Source organism: Thamnophis sirtalis, unplaced genomic scaffold, assembly GCF_051295495.1.
Source record: "Thamnophis sirtalis isolate CommonGarterSnake01/CBP01778 unplaced genomic scaffold, rThaSir2_p1.2 scaffold_15, whole genome shotgun sequence".
Taxonomy (NCBI): domain Eukaryota; kingdom Metazoa; phylum Chordata; class Lepidosauria; order Squamata; family Natricidae; genus Thamnophis; species Thamnophis sirtalis.
In genome coordinates this window covers 34886573-34904024 of record NW_028261395.1, presented here as the reverse complement: position 1 = coordinate 34904024, position 17452 = coordinate 34886573, and the positions used below count along the sequence as shown (strand labels likewise).

Here is a 17452-nt window from a genome sequence, read left to right as displayed (position 1 = left end):
AAGTGAAACATGTTTTTTGCTTTTTCTAGCCACCCTGAAAATATGTTGCAGTTTACAGTGTGGCAGTTATTCTAATATGATAATATATAAAGTAAATGCCAGAATATCATATTTACCATGTACAGTGGGACCTTGGGTGCCAATCGTAATTTATTCCAGGACTTTGGTCAGCACACAATTTGGTCATGACCAGAAGCAAGACTGACTGTACATGCACACACACACACACACACACACACACACACACACACACACACACACACACACACACACAGACACAGTGCAGCAGGGAATATCACTGCAACTATGTTTATTCGGCACCCGAGGATGAGTTTGTGACGTGAGTGAAACATTTAGCAGATTTTTCAGTTGGCACCCAATTTGTTCGTAGTCTGAGCCAATTGGGACCCGAGGTCCCACTGTACCAAAAATCAAGCTGTGCATAAATGTTGAAAACACAAATATGAAGTTTTCTTGCAGCATACATGCTTCAGTTGTAAATAAAATACTTATGGTTGTGTACAATCTCTCTGCTATAAAGAGAAGATCTTTAATATCACATGATATCAACTTGGCGGAAGATATCTGACCCAACCCTTTAATAATAAATACTACACTAGATGTATGGATTCTGTGATTTATTTCAATTGTTGCATTTTAAAAATTGAACTTCTAATGTGTTTAAAGTGGGTTAACCCAACTCATCATATTGAAGAAATAATGAATGATACATAGGAAAGACACATTTTAGTTTTAGCTAGAAAGTACATTAAGTGGGTTAATATGGAACAACAATCACCATTGCAGTCCGAAACTTGAAATTGTGGATTCAGCATTCACAACTCAAACATTCTTTGAACAGTTAATTAAGGCTCTCATTCATAACTGAAAGGAGCTCAAAATAAGGCCACACTTCCTAGAATCCAGTTTTCCTTTTCACACAGAGATAATTTTCCTATAGTAGTAATGCTTATTAACTTTTTCAAAATTTTCCAATATTGTTACCCCTGCAATTGAAGAAATCATTGCAATTATAGTAAGTTTGCTACAAATCCTTTTGATTATAGGTGATAAAGGGGTCTGTGAATATTCAAGTTGGAGATGTCAATGACAACACACCAAGATTTCACAATCAACCATACAGTGTCCGCATCCCAGAGGTATGGACTCATTTACCATTTTGCTTGATGGAATCCCCATCTTTTCTTTTCCTCAAGGAATGATTGATTATAATTGGAATCTTCTCTAACTAACTGAGTGATAATGTTTCTCATAGATACAATACAATACAATACAATACAATACAATACAATACAATACAATACAATACAATACAATAGCAGAGTTGGAAGGGGCCTTGGAGGTCTTCTAGTCCAACCCCCTGCCTAGGCAGGAAACCCTATACTGTTTCAGACAAATGGCTATCCAAAATCTTCTTAAAGATTTCCAGTGTTGGGGCATTCACAACCTCTGGAGACAAACTGTTCCACTGATTAATTGTTTAATTATCAAGAAATTTCCCCTTAGTTCTAGGTTGCTTCTCTCCTTGATTAGTTTCTACCCATTGCTTCTTGTTCAACCCTCAGGTGCCTTGGAGAATGGTTTGACTCACTCTTCTTTGTGGCAACCCCTGAGATATAGGAACACTGCTATCATGTCTCCCCTAGTCCTTCTTTCTATTAAACTAGACATACCCAGTTCCTGCAACAGTTCTTCTTATGTTTTAGTCTCGAGGCCCCTAATCCTCTTTGTTGCTCTTCTCTGCACTCTTTCTAGAGTCTCCACATCTTTTCTACATCGTGGCGACCAAAACTGAATGCAGTATTCCAAGTGTGGCCTTACCAAGGCATTATAAAGTGGTATTAACACTTTATATGATCTTGATTCTATCCCTCTGTTTATGTAGCCTAGAACTGTGTTGGCTTTTTTGGCAGCTGCTGCACACTGCTGACTCATGTTTAAATGGTTGTCCACTAGGACTCCAAGATCCCTCTTATAGTTACTGAGCAAGGTACCATCTATACTGTACCTGTGCACTTTGTTTTTCTTACCTAAATGTAGAACCTTGCTCTTTTCACCATTGAATTTCATTCTGTAATTACCAAACATTTGTTTGATATATTTTGTGGATCCTATTGTTCATTAGGGTTCTTGCTGTAAATTTTTTTTTATTTTCTGAAAAATCTTTCAGAAAGACTTTTTAGAAATCTTTCAAGTTTTTTAAGGGTACTGACAATTTCCTATTGAATGCAACAGTGCGGGTTTGACTTATATAATCATTGGCATCAGGGGTCGGATCCTACCGGTTTAACAATCAGTTCGCTGAGTGCGCTTCTTGAGTGCATGCACAGTTCACCGAAAACTCCCTTCAGCGTTACTGTTGGCGAGGGGAGCAGCTGAGGTACAGAAATCTACTCTGCCATGCTGATCAGCTGGGTTTCGGAAAAGGCAATATAGATTAGTATAGCGCAGGGGGCTAATATGGCACATTATAGGAAAATATGCCTTGATAATCATTTTAGTTTGAAAAAGGTTTTAATTTTATGTTAAAATAGGCCATCTTTATAATCAATAATGTTGATTTTGACCCAAGAATTATATTACACATTTTGTAGAAGGGAATATTCAATTGGGCAGATGCATTTCAGTTCATGTTGGTTCACTGAAAGCTGCTGAGTGAAATTTTGGGTTTTATTTGTTTCTGATCATTTTCAATCTGATGGCATTTCGTGGAAAGATTTTACTTCAAGAGATGTTGGAGATAGTTATCAATGGATCATTTACTTCCTCATGACTACTTTTTCACAAATCTGGAAAAAAATGTTGAAAATCGCTGTCGCAGAAGATATATATATAAGAAAAGTATATACAAAAATAAATATGAGTTATCATGTGAGTTTTTTTAAAAAAATGGGATTATTTAAAAGAAAATTAGGACAAAATTAAATTTTACTGATTTCTCCTTCGCTGCATTTACATTTTTTAAAATTAAGTCTGTTATTTTTTTATGCTTTTGATATACAAGTTACATTTATATAAAGTTTTGAAATATGAGTTTCTTATTACATAGAAAAGGGTCCAGGAGGACAGGAGAAGAACCTATTTAAATCAATTTAAAAAATCTAAAACAACCTCAATTATTTGATTGTATAGAGAAGTGAGAAATAAGTCAAATCAATAAATCATTTTCTAGGATTATAAAACCCTGTGAATTTAACTAAAATTATTTTTAAATTATTAATATATGTTAGTGCATCTTAAATCTAAATCATATGTGACTATATGTAAAGTTTACCAACACTTGAAGGTAAAATTGATGACTTGTAGCCAAATCAAATGTCACTTTGGAGATATCTCTATGACAGTAGTTTTATATGTTGCTCTTGGTATTTTGGGTTTATAAATCCTGTAGAAAAATCTGCAGCACCATTACTGTAGTAAGATTAAGGTGCATTTAAATTTTTCCCCTTTTCCCGTTTTTACCATTGGAATTGTCTTTTTCTGCAGACCTGATCCATACATGACCCATGAAAGAAAAATGATGAGGCTCCAACCTTAATTCCTCTACCTTCTTTATTATTTATTTATTTATTAATTAGACTTATATACCGCTTCATAGGGCTTTCAGCCCTCTCTAAGCGGTTTACAGATTTTTAGCAAATTGAGTCAGCAAATTGCCCCTACAGTCTGGGTCCTCATTTCACCCACCTCAGAAGGATGGAAGGCTGAGTCAACCTTGAGCAGGTGAGATTTGAACCGCTGAACTGCAGATAACAGTCAGCTGAAGTGGCCTGCAGTACTGCACCCTAACCACTGCGCCACCTCGGCTCCTTCTTGCTAGCATTCCTGATAAGCAGAAGATCTGATTGTGGTTGTCCCAGAATGTTTGGTATGGCTTTGAGACAACTTGAGCAAATCATTTTAATAGCTTTGTTTTCCTGAATGCTAGGTCCATTAATCAGAGAAAAGGATACTTTCCAGGCTCTCTTGCTTCTCAGAATTCAGACTTCTTGGTTCTCTATAGTTTAGCATTCCATTGTTGTATCTCCCTGCCTAATATAGATAGATTATTTTGCCATTCAATCAAGCTAATGAGTGAGCAAGCAGGTGAACTTGTATGTGAGAGTGAGACTGTGAAATTGAGCTACATGTAGTATTTTTAAAAGTAGCAATTATTACATTATTAATGCTCCATTAATAAATTTACTACTTGACACCCCATTTTGATTAAACTTGAGTCTTTGCTCTACTTTTTTTTTCCTATAAGAATCCTTCATCAGCCTTCTTTAGGTAAAATATGATCCCTATTGCTTGACTTTATATCAGAAACAGTAAATCCTCTCTCCTAATTGTTGTATTTGTTTTTAAAACCATATGTTTCCACACTCAAAATACAATATAACAGAGTTGGAAGGGACCTTGTAGTCTTCTAATTCAATCCCCCATTCAAGCAGGAGAACCTATACAATTCCAGAAAAAATAGCTGTCCAGTCTCTTCTTAAAAGTCTCCAGTGATGGAGCACCCACAACTTCTGAAGGCAAGCTCTTCCACTGGTTAATTGTTCTCACTACTAGGACGTTTTTCCTTAATTCTAGGTTTCTTCTCTCTTTGTTCAGTTTCCATCCATTATATTTTGTCCAACCTTCAGGGGCTTTGGAGAATTGGTTGATCCGCTCTTCTATAATAGCCCCATAAATATTGAAAGACTACTATCATGTCATCCCCCTAGTGATGGCAAACCTTTTTGGCACTGAGTGCCCAAACCGGAACATGCATGCATGCCGGAGTCCTAGAAACTCAAAGACCACCTGATCTTCTGGTTTCTGGCATGAACATGCACTCTGGCCAGCTGGTCCTCATGTGCGCCAGAGCCCCAGAAACTCAAAGACCAGAACCGGCCAGCTGGTCTTTGGGTTTCTGGGGCTCTGGCACAAGCAAAGATCAGCTGGCCGGTGCTTGTGCCTACAGAGAGGGCTTTGCGTGCCACCTCTGGCATAAATGCCATAGGTTTGCCATCATGGCCCTAGTCTTTCTCTTTGTTAGCCTAGACATACTCAGTTCATGTAACCTTTCATTATATATTTTAGCCTCCAACCCCCTAATCATGTTTGTTGCTCTCCTCTGTACTCTTTCTAGATTCTCAACATCTTTTTTGTATCATGATGGCCAAATATGGATGCAACATTCCAAATGTGATCTTATCAAAGCAGTATAAAGTGGTATGAGCACTTCATGGTATCCCTCTACTGAGGGCTACCCTAATTACCTGATAGCTTGCAGTGCAAATGCTAATTATACTGTATAGACATTTTTTTTTAGAACTTGTGATGGAATTTAGTGGTGCAAGAAGATGAAGCACAGAACTGCAAGCGCTACATACATTTTCATTCTTCACAATGTAATGAGAGCTCACATTGTCTCGGCTTGCATATTTAAGTATTGTCTGGCAGGGGCAGTGTGATGATGTCCCAGAATATCTAATTACAAAGAACACGTTGAAAAGAGAAAGACGGCAGTAGCAACTCCGTGTCTTCTTTCCATCTTGTTATAGTTAACATCAGGCATGATAATAAATTGTGGCTCTCCACAATTTGGAAACAAATAAGTACATCCGCAGATGAAACAGTAATTAGAAAGGTACTTGAATGTGCAGAGGTGGACAAAATGACTATGGAGTTAAAAGAAAGAAGAATCAGATTTTAAAAAAAATATGGAATAGAATTTATAAGTGGCTAGAAAACAGAAGCGAAAATAGAAGTCTCTTTTTGTCTTTTCTAGACTGGTATTGAATAAAAATTAACCAAAGTTACTAATTACTATCAAAGTGAAAGTATTGACCATAATGTAAATATAATGATGATATGAACAATTAATATTATTACAATTGTTAGTACAACAGTTATTATACTATTACAGGTGTTAAAACTGATAAGAAGGCAAGGTAAAATAGAGAACTACAAAAGCTAAACATGTATGCCAATACAGAAGGCTGTAAAACTCGTTTATATGGTTATGTTTGCCTTGTTTTTTCTGATCTGTTGGTCCACCCCCCCCCCCCCGTTTTTAAAGGTAAAAATGTTCCATGAAATTTTTTTTAGAAAAAAAATGTGGCTCTCCAGAATCCTTCAGGAGAGCCTTCACAGACTCAACACAACTGTTAAATATCTGCTCATTGCAGAACAGAAAAATATCTCCTATTTTTGTTTATGTGATGATTCTTCTTAGTAAGAATCACCGCTTCCTTTTAAGGCTGACTCGGGAGAGGAAGGCTAACTAGTCTCAACATTATCTGCTTACTCTGAACATACTTTCAATATTAATATTTACTTTGAATATGTCCCCACATAAGCATCGCCCAAACAGTGAATACAATTTAAGTACTTCTATTTTGCCTGAATTAAATTAAATTCATTGACCTTCTTGTGACCATTAATTGCTTTAGGGCTCCAGTCTAAAATATCAATAGTCTCCCTAATAGCAAAAGAAAAACTACACAAAATCTTTGAATGTTTTCTCCCAATGATACTATTTAGGTCAAACAGGTGAGGAATCATGAGGAGCAGCATATATAACAGCCGAAGTGCTGAAAAAGAATCATTTAGCATTTCAGAAATCAGCCACAAGGGAGAAAAAATATATAGCATTTTATATGTTCATTCTAGCATGGTTCTCCAGAAAAGCAATATGGTTGAAGAAAGGGATCTTTCATTGATCTTGTTTCTTTTATAGACGATGGCAGAAATCCAGGCCTGAACTGAACTTATTTATCTCATCCAGGAATTGATGGGGTACAGATGAAACCATGTGCCCATAAAATAACAGAATAACAGAGTTGGAAGTTGGAGGTTTTCTAGTCCAGCCTTCTGTTCAATCATTTGCATAAATTCAACAAAACACTTTGCCCTAAAATGGATTAATTTCAAGTTGGCAACTGGAAATTATTCACCACAATGGGACCTCTAGAGACCGCTTTATTAAAGAATTAACAAAGCATCAATTAAATGTTAAAATTGCTTTCTGATAAAATAAATACATTTCCAACTCACAAATAAAATAAGGTTTTGTTTATAGCTCCCCACTTTTACCAAATCCCTGCTTGCATGTAATAGGCTGAACACACAGGGAAAAGAGTGTTTCCAACAGAAGAAAATACATTTTCCAAGAATATTAACGTTTATCTTATTCATATTGGCAGTATCTGAAATGTATGAAAGTATTCAGAATTATGAAGCCTTTGTACAATGAAGATATAACCAAAAGTATTGCAAATGAATCTACCTCCGATTTCCAACAATAGACTGCCTGACATCTGCTTCATGTCAATATTTAAATTAAATAATTTTCCAGTTGCCAAGGAGGAGCAATCTTACCCATATTTATTTACTTTGTCTATGATAGAAATCATACTTTTTAATTTTCTTAAATTTTGATATTGTTGGAAATAAGAGCTAAACATAGTTTAGCAGTGTGAAAAGAATTAAGACTATGGGGAATCACACTGAAATGAAGGAATATTAGAAATAATATTTTAAAGCCTGAGAGCAGTGGTTACAGTACCATTGGAACAGGCCCAGCATCGCGCCCGTGGATGCGCACAGCATGCACGCACATGTGTGCTGCACGCACATGCTTTGTAGCTGCCAGGGACACTTCTGCAAGGCTCCGCGACGCTCCAGCTGCTCAACGGAGCATCACGCAGGCACTGTATGCGCCATGCACATATGCGGAAGCGCCAAAGGCTTTAAAGGACAGGTAAGGGGCTCGGGTGGGCGGGCACTCCAGACCACCATACCAGAACAGTACCCAGTGCTCTGGGCAGACTCCGTATGCCCGTACTGGGGCATACCGCCTGCAATCCACCACTTCCTGGGATGATAGTGATATGTCAAAAAGGTGGATGGAAATTAATGCTATAAATGTTATTGTGGAAGAAAATCATGGACGAACAGGAGGTCCTGAATGTTGAACAGCAATAGCAATAGCAGTTAGACTTATATACTGCTTCATAGGACTTTTCAGTTCAGCGGTTCAAATCTCACCGGCTCAAGGTTGACTCAGCCTTCCATCCTTCCGAGGTGGGTAAAATGAGGACCTGGATTGTTGTTAGGGGCAATATGCTGACTCTGTAAACCGCTTAGAGAGGGCTGAAAGCCCTATGAAGCGGTATATAAGTCTAACTGCTATTTCAGCCCTCTCTAAGCGGTTTACAGAGTCTGCATATCGCCCCCACAGTCTGGGTCCTCATTTCACCCACCTCGGAAGGATGGAAGGCTGAGTCAACCTTGAGCCGGTGAGATTAGAACCACTGAACTGCAGATAACAGTCAGCTGAAGTGGCCTGCAGTACTGCACCCTAACCACTGCGCCACCTCAGCTGTGGCGCAGTGGTTGTGTAATGTGTAAGTGCAGGTGGTAGGTGTAGGTGGTATAACTGGATTGGAAATATGCCATTGTTACATTATAGAATGAAAAGGTAATAGGAGTGAATGCAATACCTCAGGGGAGTTAATTTGTTAAGCATGCTTGAGAGGTGTTTTAAGAATTCCAATTAAATGGGTGTCACAGAAAATTTCAGTGCAGGTTTTTGATAGGTAGGGGACATGCAGTTCCTCAACAAAATGTACACATGTGAGAAAGATTGTATGTTTATTGTATGTTTCCTAATTTAAACAACCAAGTATGGATATGGCTTGAATTATGGAATATTTTGCAAGAATGTGGAATATAATATTGGTTAATAAATGCAATAAGAGCAGTACATAATGAGGGTGAGCCAAATAAAAGAATAAATGAAATTCTGAGCAGGAAAAAAGACAAGAATGTGTGGTGTCTCTTTGATTTGGAATGTATTTATATATCAGGAATGCCTATAGAGAGATTAGAAATGAATTGTTTGCATATGAGTTTGAATGGAAAGGATGCTGAGTTGGCTAAGAACAAGTGATTTGTAGCAAATGTTGACGAATCATTAATGCAGAGATTTGTGTTCACAGACAGCAAAGTTATGCATAAATGGCAAAATTTATATATCCTGGCTTATTAAAAGTGGGTAAATGGAGAAATTTTAAGATATGACTATGCTGGTAGAAAAATAGTGGGTACTTGTAGTCTGTTGCGATCAATGATTGTGAAAATGCACATGCCTATTTTGTTACATCAAAGCAGAACTTGGATATGTAAGAAGAAATGTAAAAGTAATTAGAATGAAATAGAAACTGGTTACCAGAAGTGAGTGTAGTAAAATAAGAAGGGAGAAAGTTAACGTTGAATGAGTACTGAAAAGACTTGAGTACAAAAGAATAATTTTCTTTGTGTACTATTTCCTGCCTTTATTTTTTATTTTTTTGCTCATACTACCTACTCTTTTTCTGCACTTTGTATAGTTCTCTCTCCCTGTATGTATGGACACTTCTTTCGATCAAGCCCACAAAAACTACCCCTCTTGTTAATCTGTATGATTATTTTAGTAACATCTAAGTAGGGTTTTTCGCTTTAACAAAGTGCAGATTTGCAATCATATGATTCCATGATGAACAATATAAATAAATTGGGGTAGATATAGATGAACATTGTTTTTGGCATGATGTGCTTAATGGGTCCCTTCCTTTTTTTGTAAGTCAAGGTTTTTTATTTATATAAGTATTTTGAATACAGTGTATTGTCCAGGCATATCACAAAAAAGAAAGAAAGGTGGGGGCAGATAACACATACACTGATAGCAATAACAACAACAACAACAACAACAACAACAACAAGGCATTTGACTCATTACCCCACAGCTGGATTAACACATGTCTGGAAAACTTTGGCATCAGCAAAAATATTTGTACATTTTTGAAAGCAAATATGCAATAATGGAAAACAGTTCTAACAATAAATGGGGAGAATATTGGTGAAGTCAACATCAGGCGAGGAATCTTCCAAGGGGATTCACTTTCACCACTACTGTTCAACATTGCATTAATACCACTGACAATAATCCTACAAAACAGAAAACTGGGATACCAAATCTCAAGCCAACATGGCAAGATAAACCATCTATTATACATGGATGAATTAAAAATGTATGCGAACAGCCCCATTGAACTTAAATCAATACTCAACATAGTTCAACTGTTCAGCAGTGACATCAAAATGAACTTTGGTCTTGAAAAATGTGATATATTATCCATGTGATGAGGAAAAATAAAAAAACCAGAAGGAATAGAACTGGGAAATGGAAATATAGTGAAAGCATTAGCAAAGGATGATGGTTACAAGTACCTAGGCATATTGGAAACATAACATCTTGAATGGAAAAGTCGAAGAGTTAACACAAAAGGAATACATGAGGAGGGTCCGCAAAATATTAAAATCAAAGCTGAATGCTGGAAACATAATTAAAGCCATTAATACATGGGCAGTTCCAGTGATACTCTACTCAGCTGGAATTATCAACTGGACTCTGGCTGAACTGGAAAACCTGGACCGGAAAACACGCAAACTTGTAAATATGTACCACGCTTTACATCCACGAAGTGACATCGACAGGTTGTACCTCCAAAAAAAAATAGGGGCAGGGGACTATTGCAAATCCATCAAACTGCAGAAGAAGAAAAATGAAGTTTGAAGATTATGTCAACCAAAGTACAGAAAAATTGCTGCAGGCTGTGAAAATGGAGAACAGCATAAAAACAACAGAAACAAAGGCAGAATATAAGGAAAAACAGCTGGATGACAGATTAAATAGATGGAAAACCAAAACTTTGCATGGACAGCACTTGAAAAACATTGAAGGAAAATGTGATGACAACTTGATATGGACATAGCTTAAGATTGGAACTATCAAGGAAGAAACAGAAGGTTTAATACTGGCTGCTCAAGAACAAGAACTACCTCTTCTTTGTGGCAAACCCTGAGATATTGGAACACTACTATCATATCACTCCTGGTCCTTCTTTTCATTAAACTAGTTATACCCAGTTCCTGCAACCATTCTTCATATGTTTTCGTCTCCAGTCCCCTAATCCTCTTTGTTGCTCTTCTCTGCACTCTTTCTAGAGTCTCCACATCTTTTTTACATCGTGGTGACCAAAACTGGATGCAGTATCCCAAGTGTGACCTTACCAAGGCATTATTAAGTGGTATTAACACTTCACATGATCTTGATTTTATCCCTCTGTTTATGCAGCCTAGAACTGTGTTGGCTTTTTTGACAGCTGCTGCACACTGCTGGCTCACATTTAAATGGTTGTCCACTAGGACTCCAAGATCCCTCTTATAGTTACTACTATTGAGCAAGGTACCACATATACAGTACCTTGCCTTGTTTTCCTTGCCTAAATGTAGAACCTTTCTTTGTTCACCATTGAATTTCATTTTAATAGATAGTGCCCAATGTTCAAGTTTGTCAAGATCCTTCTGTATCTTCTGGAATGTTGGCTATTCCTGCCAGCTTGGTGTCATCTGCAAATTTGATGAATTCCCCATCGATCCCCTTGTCCAAGTCATTGATGAAGATGTTGAAGAGTACTGGGCCTAAAACAGAGCCTTGGGGTACCGCACTGCATACTTCCCTCCATGTAGATGCAGTCCCATTGAGCACTACACGTTGAGTGCGGTTGGTCAGTCAGTTATGAATCCATTTGGTGGTGATGCTGTCTAACCCACATTTTTCTACCTTATCTAATAGTAGGTTATGGTCTACTTTATCAAATGCCTTACTGAAGTCCAAGTAAATTATATCGACAGTATTCCTCTGGTCCACTAATTTTGTCACTTTGTCAAAGAAAGCAATAAGATTAGTCTGGCATGATTTGTGGAGTGAAGAATGGAGTGAAGACACTGATTCTTCCCCCAAAATGCTGAGTTCCCATCTCCCTTCTGGATGTGCAGTAGATAATAGGCGGAGGTAGGAAATGTACAAAACAGGCAGCTGTATAGCAAGCCCGCCTTGGCACAGACTACTAATTAGCAATATTTGAGGCATTGAAAGCAGCTTTGTTGCTGTTGTTGTTCTTTTGCTTTGACATGAATAATCCTCTCAGTTGTAGCACTTCCAGCGAAAGGGTAGAGCAGTAGGGGAAGGCTATTCAAATTTACTGCAGTTTGGCAGCTGGAACATTGGAAAAAGATGAGTGTAAATAAGTGGAATGCGAAATAAACGTGCCTCCTATAATGCTGATTTAAAATATGCATAACATTGCTTTACCAAGTGGGCTTGTTTAAAGAATGTAAATTATTTAGAATGGAGAGGATGCTCTTTGAAAAACTGTGAGGCATGATTTTGTGACCAGTACTTAGCCAGCTGCTTGCTGTAGATTTTGCTTTGAAGTGACAGGAGAAAGACTACAGTATATGGTATTTGCATTTTAAGAAATGCAGTACAAGACAAATAGAGCCAGAGAAGATGAAACGGTAAAAAGCTGGAAGACAATCCAAGCTGGTCTGCAAGAAAAAAAAACCCCAACCAATGCTGATGGAAGCTACATGACAGTAGATTATGCTGAAGTTCAAACGCTGAGGCTTATAGATAAACTAGATACTCCATTTTATATTGGCAATGTAGTATTATAATGTGATAGTCTTGATAATATTCTAACTCTAGGTGTAGAAAGTGAAATTGGCCAGATCAGCATCTAAGCCAGTGATGGTGAACCTATGGCACATGTGCCACAGGTGTCACACGGTGCTCTCTCTGCGGGCACACAAGCCATCGCCCAGTTCAGCTCCACCACACACATGTGTGCGCCTCCCCCTGGCCAGTTGATTTTTGGATCTCTGCCATGCATGCAGGAGACACGTGTGTACTTTTAAATCACCTTTATTTAGCAGAAGGATCTTTGCTTCTGTAAACTAATATAAGAAGACAATGCCAACCATAAAATTGAGTTCTATATATTGAAAAACAACAATATTGAAGTTTTCTTTATCATTCAATGTTTTCAAGCTAAATTGATTGATTCATTAGTTAAACAAAAATTGTCAAGTTTTGGTTGACATCTATAAAGGAGATACTTCAGGCTTAGTGGAGGAACTATTTATGTAGCGAAACTTACCTGCATAGAATCATTCAGATCATGTTGTAAAATGAATCCTTGCTTGGTATCATGACTCTTGATGTAATAGAATAACCTTAAGAAACAGGAGGTATATCTACAACCAAGACAACATTCAGATAAAAGAAATGTACTGTATATTTCAGAGTATAAGACACACCTTTTACCCCCCAAAAGAGGGTGAAAATTTGGGTGCGTCTTATACACTGAATACAGCATTTGTGGCCTCCCGAAACCCCACTTCCATGCACCCCATTTTTCGCAAAAATGGACGTGCAGAGGGTTTGGGAAGCCTTCAAAGTGCTCCTGGGAGCTGGGAAGGGCAAAAATGAGTGAAAAAGCTGCCTTTTTTTTTGCTCATTTTTGCCCTCCAGTCTCCTGGAGCACTTTGCAGTCCTCTCAAATTGTCTGCATGCCCCATTTTTCAGAAAAAATGAGGCATGCAGAGGGTTTGGGAGGCCTGCAGAGAGAAAAAAACTTTTTAAAAAACATTTATCTTGGTGCATCTTATACTCCGGTGCGTCTTGTGGTCTGAAAAATATGGTAATCTCAGACATGACATTCCTTAGTAGTTATGAATACAAAAGGAAGAAAATGCAGAAGCACATTCAGATTTGCAAGTTTTTGTTACTAAGCCTTATAACAAGTATTGCAGTAGCTTGTGTGTCTGGTTTCCAAGTTTGGTCAGCCTTGGAGGACTGATACTTGTTCAGTCACTGGTTATAAATCATTTCTTTTATTCTGTGCTTCACATCATACTAGAACACGATAGCCTTCTGCTTAATTGCAGTCTGAGCTAGCAAGGAAGAAGTGCATGTATCTTGTCCTTGCAGGAAAAGGGCATCTCCTGTGCTTTGCATAATCCTGTTCTACAAATAATTATGCTTTTTCTTCCTGCGCAACTCGTCAAACTCTTAACAAGGCAGTACTGATGCTTTCAACTCTGTAAAGAAAGGGGAAATCCTACTGGAATTGGCAACTTAATACCCCAAGCTGGCCTCGACAGACCTCATTAAGTTCCCATGTATTCATTTCAGGCTAATGGCTGTCATGCTGGCTGCTGTTTGATTTTGCGTAATAGACTTTTATGGCTTTCCAATTTGCTACAACGTGTTTGCCTATGTCTGTGCAGCTCAGGACTGCTCCAGTGTGTTAGTCAGGCACCTGTGCACTTGCCATCCTGACCTTCAGGGTTTACCCTTTTCTACTTGATTTTTTTTTTTTACACCCTGGTCTGCATAATCCACTTTCGCAAAAGCTTTCCATTTTCCTACTCTCTATCCTGCCAAGCTTATATAGGATGGGACCCAATGAAGTGAACATTTGAAAGAGGAATTTAGAAATATATTCCTATTTTTTAAAATAAAAGACACCATTGTTTATAGGATTGGGGTTGCATCACTAGATCTTTATTTAAACAATGTTAATTTAATAAGCTTATGAAGCCAAAACAATTACTCCTGCTGGGTAATGTTCTAGCTGTGCACCTTTTCTTTGGTAAGCATGGAAGCATGTTTAGACCATGCTATTACTCCACTAAGGGACGCAGTGGCTCAGTGGCTAAGACCACCGAGTCAGAAAGATCGACAGTTCGGCAGTTCGAATCCCTTGCGCCGCATAACAGAGTGAGCGCCCGTTACTTGTCCCAGCTTCTGCCAACCTAGCAGTTTGAAAGCATGTAAAAATGCAAGTAGAAAAATAGGGACCACCTTTGGTGGGAAGGTAACAGCATTCCGTGCACCTTCGGCGTTTAGTCATGCCAACCACATGACCACAGAGACGTCTTCGGACAGCATTGGCTCTTTGGTTTGAAACAGAGATGAGCACTGTCCCCTAGAGTCAGGAATGACTAGCACATACCTATGTGTGAGAGGAACCTTTACCTTTATCTTACTACTCCACCAAATACTACTTTTGCAATTAAGAATTAAATCAAATGCAAAGCTCACATGGACGTTTCTATTTAAGGGGAAAGGTTTTGCTTATGGAGAGTCTGAGTTGAATATTTAAACATAATTAGTTGTATGGATCTTTATCTGCTTCATTTGTGTAGTCAAGGTTTGCTTTTTTTTAAATCAGCAAGGTAGTTACATTATATAGGTCCTAATTTCATGTGAGCATTCTTTAACACTCTCCCCACAACAGTTTTGGAGGGCTGTTATAAAAAAAACCCCTTCCCTATGAACTAAGACTGTGCCCCTATGGACATGGGACTATTGAAATTACATTTCACCTTTTGCTATAATGTACCCTCATGAGCAGGGATGTCCAGTCTTGGCAACTTTAAAACCTGCGGAGTTCAACTCACACAATTCTCCAGTCAGCCATAAATTGATGTCCATATGTCTTAAAGTTGCCAAGGTTGCGAAACTCTGCTTTAGATAAATCTTCGGACCCACTTTATAACACATTATCTGATAAAGCACCCAGGGAATTCTGATCTTTTTGTGTGTATATACAGTTATTATTATCAGATCAGTATGTTTTACTTTCCTTGAATTTTAGCTCAGTGTGGTTACTCTGCGTAAAATAAAAAACACTCTGGCTGCATCAATGACAGATCTGCTGCCAGGTGTAATCTTCTTATCCTGTTTTGTGTTTTATTCTTATTTATAGCATGTTTTATTTCGAACTCTTGGCTTGGGACTAAAATAAACTCTTTTTATCTGCTTCAATAAGTCCTCTCACTAATTGCACTGTTTCTATTTCTGTCTGTTGTTTACCTGCAAGGACAGACATCTATTACAGATAGGGTGTGTTACGTTCTGTGCGAAGAATGGAGGTGAGGCCAGAGTGACTTCTAACAGCTCTTTATTCAATACTTCCTGTGAGGCAACTGAACTCCTTGGCTGACACAGCTCCTTTCATAGGGAACGGCTCAGCCAAACAACCAATCAGGAGAATTTTCCCGCTCCCATAGAGGACCAGAATGAGAACTTCAACTGACAACTATACACTATATAGAATACAGAAAATATAGCAATAGCAGTAGACTTATATACCGCTTCATAGGGCTTTCAGCCCTCTCTAAGCGGTTTACAGAGAGTCAGCATATTGCCCCCAACAATCTGGGTCCTCATTTTACCCACCTCGGAAGGATGGAAGGCTGAGTCAACCCTGAGCTGGTGAGATTTGAACCGCTGAACTGCTGATCTAGCAGTAGCCTGCAGTGCTGCATTTAACCACTGCGCCACCTTGGCTCTTGGAGCAGCAATGAAGGACTGCTCCAACCAAAAGAACCAAATAGGATTTTCTTTTCTTCAGATTAATAGGCAGTAGCCCTCAAACTTTAAAAGGGAAAGACGATCGGTTCTCATAATATCAATTCCACATTGTCATGTAATAAGGCTTTAGAGACGTGGTGGCTCAGTGGCTAAGACGCTGAGCTTGTTGATCAGAAAGATCTGCAGTTTGGCGTTTCGAATCCCTAGTGCCACATAATGGAGTAAGCTCCCATTACTTGTTCCAGCTTCTGCCAACTTAGCAGTTTGAAAGGATGTAAAAATGCAAGTAGAAAAATAGGGACCACCTTTGGTGGGAAGATACCAGTGTTCTGTGCACCTTTGGCATTTATTCATACCAGTCACATGACCACAGAGATGTCTTCAGACAGCCCTGGCTCTTCGGCTTTGAAACGGAGATGATGGGCCCCTAGAGTCAGGAACAACTAGCACATATGTGCGGGGGGAACCTTTACCTTTACCTAAGACTTAAAATGGAGGGAATCGCATAAAATATATGATTGTGCAAATATAATGTTAAAAAGCAAGAATTATTTAATTTATTTAGCATCTGGCAAAAAAAAAGCAAGGAAATGATGAGCAAAGGAAATACTTTTCAGCCCTTCTCTGTCCTGTATTTTATCTTCCTGCTATCCACTATGGTCTTTAAACTTTACAACCTAATCCTGACAGGTTTGCATTTTCAGTACTTTAAACTACACTGAAAATTCATCATGAATTTCTGAATATAAGTGAGTGTGGGTTAAGTGCAGTTGATTTGCAGAGTGTGAGTTGCAGTTAATTTATAATGTGTGTGTATGTGTGCAGTTAATTTACAATTAATTTACAGTGTGTGTCTGTGCAATTAATTTACAGTGTTTGTGTGCCCGTGCACAGACAAAGATACTTAATGGTTAGTAATAATGTTTCATTCCATCACTTTCCATTTTCATGTATGTTGCCTTGTGCTTATCTGTGGTCAGATGTGTTGCTCGTAATCCATTCAATTTTAGAAATTCTTTTTTTTTTTTTTAAAGGAAGAGAAGCTACATCACTTAATGGGAAACACTTTCATTTCTAATCTTCATTTATATTTATCTCTGTAGCAAGATTGAGCCAACTGGGACATTCTCCTTGTTATCCGTTTCTCTCTCTCTTTTTGGTTGATTTTCATCTTAGTTCTCATGGGTTTTA

The 17452-nt window shown here is 38.1% G+C and overlaps 1 protein-coding gene across 1 annotated transcript in view; it reads left to right on the top strand.

Moving 5' to 3' along the window:
* The window catches only part of LOC106545335 (cadherin-23), a 453671-nt gene that overhangs the window by 76404 nt on the left and 359815 nt on the right, over positions 1–17452 (top strand). The window contains exon 5 of the mRNA XM_087702429.1: positions 1068–1160. Coding sequence (XP_087558555.1) covers positions 1068–1160 — 93 coding nt within the window. The remainder of the gene's footprint in view (positions 1–1067; positions 1161–17452) is intronic.